The 7,939-nt window shown below is 44.4% G+C and overlaps 1 protein-coding gene across 1 annotated transcript; it reads left to right on the top strand.

Annotated features, from left to right (window-relative positions):
- The first annotated feature begins 6,943 nt into the window (after window positions 1-6,943).
- LOC126644946 (tetraspanin-7-like) lies at window positions 6,944-7,660 on the top strand. The gene has a single exon (XM_050324819.1). It carries the CDS (start codon window positions 6,944-6,946, stop codon window positions 7,658-7,660), a length of 717 nt encoding a protein of 238 aa, XP_050180776.1.
- Window positions 7,661-7,939: the final 279 nt, after the last annotated feature.

Here is a 7,939-nt window from a genome sequence, read left to right as displayed (position 1 = left end):
GTGCAATACTCATTTTTCAAAGAAAATTGTAGTAAGAATGTTTAAGATTTTACCATCCCAGGAGAGCTAAACAAGGTTCTTCATATCTGAGTATCAGAGAAGACAGGCAGGCTGACAAATGGTTGCCCTGATTAAAGCAACAATGCCACTGTGGTGTGTTGTTTGCACATGCACTGTTTCCTTTGAATAAGCTTCTCCTGACCTTTACAGCAGGTAAGAGCAATGCTTGCTTGAGGACAGCACACTTCATGTGAGCAATTCAAGGAAGCTGTGAAAGTCCATGGATCTGGACCCCAAGGCTTGGAAAATCCTCTGTTGCCCTACTGTTGTTGTGTTCCAGGAATGCTCTAACCTTTCACCTCAGCAAGGACACAGGTTACAGTGACCCCAGGATAATATTCTGTGCCTCATGGTGCTCTTTAACCGGTCTCACAGAGTGTGTGTGGTCACCTTGTCCTCTACCTGCGATGGCAATATCTGCCAAAACACAGAAACACAGCAGAGATGAAGAAGATAGCTGTGCAAGTGAGAATCAGGTGGAATACCTACCTTTTCACTGGACCTCACTTTTCTGCTAGATGTTTCAGCCATGGCAATTATCCATGGGATTTCCCAATTCCTCGTTCAGAGACCCAGAATGCATAGAGATTGCTTGTCACCAAATATTCCTTTTGCCTATCAACATAGTGCCAAGCACCAGTAGAAACCAAGGGACTACTGGTAGATATGTGTTGATACAAACACATTACAGGCAACATATTAATCGCCTCTACACATCAGGCTGTGGGTGCTATAATTTGAATATAATTGGCCATGACAGATGTTCATTCTATAAAGCTACACTAAGAATATTACTAAAAAATTCTAAAATTCTACTGTCCATTGATTACATGTAGAAATAAAATTACATGATGTATTGTGGTCTAGTGTATGCATCCAGAGACGAACAGTTTTCTCCCTTACACCACTATGCTGCAACAGCATTTGTGAACTGAAAGCCTCCACTGTTGTGATAAAACTAGGCAGAGAAGTGGTTGTGCTATGTGACATGACTCCTTAATTTACCCTAATTTATTCTGTTTTGGATTGGCTACTCCACAATTGGTATCATGGCATTTGTTTAAGGTAAGATAGGAAAAGAAAAAGGGTTCAAAGAAGCAAGGTCTTTGAGCTTTCAAACCCAGCAGAGGTGAAACAAAATGATACCAACCAAGTGAGAAGTAGAAGAGATTTTTGCTACAGCAAATCTTGGAAATCTCACTCATATATGGAAATCTGTATTGATAAGTGTACATAAGTATTATATGAATGATGACTTGACACTTAACTGCTGTCAATATAAACGTTAATAGATCCCATGAAATACTTGATCCCCTCAGCTCCTAATACAGCAAGTGGAAACTGAGAATTAATAGAAATAAGTAAAAATCTCTTTAAGATCAAGTGTAAAATTTGGCAGTGTTTAATCTTGTCTTCCCATTGCTCCCTGAAATGAAAAGTTTAAAGATCTACTTCTTTTTTATTCCTTTGACATGGTATTTTAATACTTTGCCACAAACCTAGCCTGTGTACTATTTGGATATAGTAATGTTGAAACATATCTGATGTCCAGCACATAATAATTTCCTGTGGGGTAACTGGAAAGTGCACTAAATTTTCCTTGAGAGACTTGCTCAAGGCATAGATCATATTTTCTTGTAATTATGGTGAAGGTACAACTAAAATTAAATTTTTTGCTCTATTTTAAGGTTAAAAAACTCATTAGAAGTAAATCATTAATCCAAAGGAGATATGATCATTGCTATTAATAGTAAAGTAGCTGATATATAACAGAGATTGTATACTTGAGTTCCTAAAATAAACTTGGTGTGAAAAAAGACTGCACTCGTGCTAGTACTGTTGGTGAAGTACATTCCAAGGATCAGCAGGTTGAGATCTTCCTTAGGATCATATTTACTACAGGTGGACACATCTCCTGCTCAGCTATGCAAACTGGTGGCAATCCTGACTGAATACCTCTCAGCTCTGCCCAGGCTGCATCCCTCAGTCTCACTGACAGAGCAGAAACAGTTTATCCAATATTTCCTCTTGGATCAAGGGTTTGTGATGGGGTCAAGTGGTGTTTCATAATGTATTAATTTTCCCTGTAGGGACCTGCAGCTGAAACTGAGTACTGTTGTGAAACATTAACACATTCCCTTCCCAGAATTAATGGAAAGATAAGGGGAAATTCTCTCTTCCTCCAAGTTCGTCTTTTCCCATCTAACCTGAACTTGCACCACATCCATGGTGCACAGCATTGGAAGAGTGTAAAACTCTGACTTCTGATTAATTTGATTCAATTTAAAATAAAGATAACTTTCAGTTTTACATAAAAATAATTTCAGTTGGATTTTGAAAAGTTCCCTTACACCGAATAACTCCTTTTCCAATTAACAGTTCTACTGAACTTAATGGAATTGAACTTAAGGTGTAAGAGTTCACTTAACATGATAAAGCATCACAGAATCAGACTTCACCATAGGAAATATTTTTTGGTTTGTATTTACAAGGATCCCGCCCAGGAGGCATCTTGTCTGTGGGAGGAGCTCTTAAGCATATCCCCAGACAAGAAAATACCAATAATAAATAGATACAACATCAAAGGTACATTGGTATAGCACCAGCAGAACACTATGGTGGCATCACAGGACTTCTAGTTTTCCCCAGGGTGAATAAATGCAGGTACTTTAGCAGCTATAGTACCTCTCTGTGAGTCATGACATGAAAATCTCATTTAGGTGCCTAAGGAAAGCACACTTGGGAACACTAATGCAGTACTTTTTAAAGCTACTCTTGCTACCCATATTTTTGTGGTAAAGCTCCTAACTATCTGATTTTATTCTCTGCGACAGTGCTGCCACTTGTTCTTCTAGCCAGAGATACCTTAAATACTCATGATCTGGGGACCACAACAAGACTTGGTTTCCTTGAGAAGCCATGAAGAATCCCTGAGTTGTTTTTCTCCGCTACACAGTGATTGGACATAAGTCACTTCAGAATTTCAAGTGTAAGCTCTGGTAAAAAAACCCACAGAAAGTGGAGATGAAAAACTGCATTGAAATCATCATGCTTCTGCCACAGAAGAGAAGTAACACTTAAGGCGTGACCAAACCAAAACAGTAAGGAAAGAGGAAAATTCATGCTTCAAGAAGACTGCTTTTCCTTGCCAAATAGCTTTGCAAAGCTCTGCCTAATTAGGTATCTCCTATCTCCCACATGCCCTTCACATGCACAGTTTGGCAGGAGGGTTCTTCCTGTCACTAAGCACCAATTTTCTTTAAGATATATTAATTTGCATTTTCCAAGGTCAATCTCACTGTATTTGCTGCCCGTGTTTATAACGCCTCTTTGATAATCAGTATTTCTGCTCTCTCTAGTGGGTTAGGCATGTCTGAATCCTTGCTTCTTTTGGTATTTCCATTACACTTGGCTTTCCAAAACGACTTGTAATGGAATATCTTTTCTCTTTCATCAAATTGTCAGTCCACATATCACAAACAGTATCATGAACATTTATTCACTTGTATAATTTCATGAGATTCTTTAAGAGTTTTCTTATGAAGATGTAAACATATTTTATGATTCTGCCAATGTCTGAAAAATCAAGCTATTCCAGTAAGATTATTTTTCAGACACTGAAGCTGTTTCACTATTTATGGCTTCACGTACACTCAAGGAGCCCAATCCTATCTTTTATTTACCCAAACAATTCCAGGGGCATGGATTATGAGGATGGGCAAAATTTGGCCCTGTATACCTATTTCACTCTCATTAAAAGAAAAGCACAAATGTTATTATCATCTGGCATCTTTCAACACTGAATGCTTAACATGATTTTTGGAAGAAGTTCAGCACTTAAATGCCAGTGAAACCAATTGTTAGTATGCGTCAAATACTTCACAATAGCATTGATAGATCATAAAACATGTTTTTGGAGATGTTTTTTAGGTTTCTGTACATTTAACACCATTCTTTATCTCTGACACATGATAGAGCAACCTGGATGACAGCAGATCTGCCCACATGCCCTATATTTTGACTACTTCTACCTGGTGTAATGCATCCCAATATACCTGTACAAGCCTGTTCTAAAGTATTTTGCCTGTCTGCTTTCACTGCAGGGAATTGTAAGGGTAACAGGAAATACTAGTTAGTGTTGTTCTTTATTGGTGTTGAAACCTGTTGAAACTGAGACAGTGTCCAAAGAGAGCATTCACAAGTCTGTACTGTGAAAAGGATCTGTAGCCCCTCTTAGCACTGCCCAACATAGGTAGGTTAGCCCTCCTATAGATTTCAGCTGTCTGTGATCCAAGACCTCGTTCTGACAGCACCAGCTCTGAGAAACTTCTGAAAAAATTGCTCTATCATGAGAAAGTACACAGAGACGTGAGATAAGAAAGCCAAAACAGCAGCTGGTAGTTTTGAGATATGGCTAGTTAGCGGTTCAAGGATTCAAAAGGAAAAAACACTGCTATAAAAACGTGTAAAATCCTAAGAGAGAAAACAGGTGGTTGGAAGATGGCAACCTATTTCAAGGACAGCAAGGACCTTTCTCTGCATGGCTGACAGATGGCTGGCCAGCAGAGACTCACTGCTTCAGAAGAAATACAGCTTCAGGAATGTCACCTTCAGAGCTCCCAAAATGGAATGTTCACATAGGTATGAAACTGTGAAAATCATCACCTTTTAGCCTTTGGTTATGAAATTCCACACCTGAAGACCTCTGGTTTGTCTTTGCTGTGAGCTTTTATTCTTCACTGTCGATATTACTCATATTACTCATAGCGCTAAAATGAGTAATATAATGCAATGTACTGGGGAGCACTTCTAGAGCATGGGAATCAATCATTCCTAAAGCATCTTGACATGATGATCTGGGAATCTTCAGAGAAGATCTGAGAATCCGAGGAACTAGCTCAGACTTCACCTGTCAAGAAACTGATGAAGAGCTTAAAGTTGTAAAATGGCAAAAGAGAAGCTGCAAAACACAGGAATGATAACATCCTCCTGCTAATTAAATTATGAAGGCCTCTAATAAAGAACAGGCAATGTTCCAATTATGATTATTTTATATTAATGCTTTGGCAACTATGAGTTTCTGGTTGTATGTTAAACAGGTGTATTTAAATGGCATACATAAAGCTACTCCTTTCCTTCCCTAATTCTGTAACAGAAAGAAACCAACCAAATGCTACCACTGAAACACAATTAAACCTCAGAATTCAGTCCCAAAGGAGTTTGACAGAAATGTGAACCACAGGGTACTCTGACCTGATTGTTTTGGTGTGACGGTTGCATATACAAATTAAACCTCTCAATCCCACTCAAAGTTGTATCAGTGGAAATTCAAACAAGTGTAGTATTGTCCCAGGATAAGGAATTACAGGGAAAAGAAAAAGAATAGAAAAGACTGACAGTTTGAATTGCACAGTGATCCAGTAAACTGCAGAGATTAAAGATCTTTCACCAATTAATGAAAGTGAAATAATAAACATTTTATCTATATAAACATTATAGAAGTCTGATAGTATATTAGCATGTGACAAAATTCATTCCTTGAGCACCTGAAGACATACAAAAGTCAACTCTATGTATTGCAATGCTTTGAGTACTTTCTGTATTCAGTGCAAAGACTCGTAGTAAGGAAGATGGCACAAAACCCTGAACTGAAGAGTGCTGCATAACTCTTGTGGTGTTGTCAAGAAAGGCTTAAGAGAAACTAGTCTCTTAGTATGGCCAAAGGCTCACTAAGCAGTGAATTACCACTGGGGATGCTACTCTACCTCTCCCTAAGACTCTGACTCATTTTTGGTCTCTTTTTTTTTTTTTTTTTTTTAAATCTGGCTTGTAGGAGTAGCATATGTTTTGCAATGAAACCGCATCGATGGTGGAATCTCCTTCCCCAACTTTCCTGGGCCATTTGTTATATAACAGTGCCTGGCAGTGCTTTAGTGGCTTCTCAGCTGCTCAGTGTTATCAGGGGCTAAATCAAATGAATATTTATCAGGGTCAGGTCCTCGGAAAATAGTTTCCATCTGGGAAAATCTAAACTGACTGACTGACTGTGTAGTTAATTAATATTCAGGTCTCTGATTATTTCTACCAACTGTCCTATTAGGACGGCTTAATGCAGTATAAGAAATAAACCCCAAACCTGTTGTTTATAGATTTCTTATGCTTCCTGTCGGTTATTTGTGTGTTGTTTAGGTGTTACTCCTAATGCTTACAAGAAAAAGCTTAGTCCCTTGCCCAGGACTGCAGCATATTCAATTAAAGGTTAATCTCGAGCTTTCCACTAGCAGAATCTTTTCAGCTGAGGGTCTGCAGTGCTGCGGACAGAGGGAGCTGCCGGTCAACCTACACGCACCCATTTATTTCACCCCAAACCTCGGGAAAGAGCCCTAAGGAGTACCTGTACAGGCTCCCCCCCCTGCGGGTACCGCTTTTTGCTGGGTACGCACTAACCTGAGGAGACTGCTAGTCTAAAAGAGGCTGGGAGAGAGGAGGAGCCCCCGGGGACCCCGGTCTGTCACGAGGAGACGGGAGCGGACCCTGGCCCTGCAGGCTGCCCGCTGGAACCGGCTCGTCCCGCTCCGCCGAGCCCCGCGGACGGCCAAGTGCCGCGGCCGCGCCCCCGCCCGAGCCCTCAAAAAGGGGACAGGGCGGAGGAGAGGCGCGACTCGCACCGGCTGCCGCGGGGGAGCTGCGCCGGGCCTGCACCCACAGCTGCCCGGGGAACTGCCGGGACCCGCCAGCACCTCGAACATCGCCGAGGCTCCCGCTGCTCCGCGCTGCCCGGCGGCACCGACGGCACCGGCAGCACCGACGGCACCGACGGCCGCGGGACCCCCGCAGTGTGACCGCCACTGCCCGCCCGCCGGCACCAGGGCCTGAGGGCACCATGACCCTGCTCAAGCTGTCCCTTATGGCCTTCAGCTTCGTCTTCTGGGCAGCGGGGCTGACCATGCTCGTCATCGGCCTCTGGGCCAAGGTGTCTCTGGGCAGCTACCTAGCACTGTCGGCCAGCGACTATCCCAGCGCCCCCGCCATCCTCTTAGCCACCGGCGCTGCCGTCATCATCTGGGGCTTCCTGGGATGCTTCGGCGCCGCCACGGAGCACCGGGGGCTCCTGCGCGCCTACAGCGCGTTCCTGACGGCCGTGCTGGTGGCCGGGCTGGCGGCCGGGCTCTCCGCGCTGCTGTACCGCCAGACCCTGGCGCAGGGCTTCCAGGACGGGCTGCGCCAGGCGCTGCTGGCATATGGGGAGGACGAGAGGGTGGCGGACAGCCTGGACGCGCTGCAGCGTGCCTTGTCCTGCTGCGGGGTGCTCAGCTACCGCGACTGGCTCGCCTCGCCCTGGGGGCTGGAGCAGAACGGGTCGGTGCCGCTCAGCTGCTGCCGGGCCCGCCGGGGTTGCCAACGCAGCCCTCCCGACCCTCGCAGGCTGCACCGCGACGGCTGCTTCGCCAAGGTGTCGGCCTTCGTCGGCAGCAACATGTCCTATGTTGCCACCGCTGCCCTGGGGCTGGCACTGCTGCAGCTCATCGGCATTGTGCTGGCCTGCTTGCTGGCTACCCGCGTCTCTGCTGGCCTGCTGGGCACCACCACCCCTCGCTGAGATCACCCCGCTCCTGCCCCTTGTCCCTTCCAGCTCCCTTCTTTCCCCCAGAACTGAGTGCAGCCCACTGGGAAAATCCTCCCTTCCTATACACCACTTCCATCTGAGCATCCTCCTCCAGGCTCCATTTCTCCTCTGGAGCCCATGTCAGGTGTGTGTCAATCTATGGCCATCTCCACAGCCCTTCAGAAGGGAAGGTGCTAGGAAGGCACCTCCTGGCCTGGCCATGTCCCACTGCTCCACTGGAGCCTCTGGACTGTTTCTGCAGAGAGTGGTGGC

The sequence above is a fragment of the Myiozetetes cayanensis genome, unplaced genomic scaffold (assembly GCF_022539395.1).
Source record: "Myiozetetes cayanensis isolate MyiCay16 unplaced genomic scaffold, myiCay2020 scf3, whole genome shotgun sequence".
In the NCBI taxonomy this organism is placed as follows: domain Eukaryota; kingdom Metazoa; phylum Chordata; class Aves; order Passeriformes; family Tyrannidae; genus Myiozetetes; species Myiozetetes cayanensis.
This window is presented reverse-complemented; position numbering and strand designations above follow the sequence as displayed.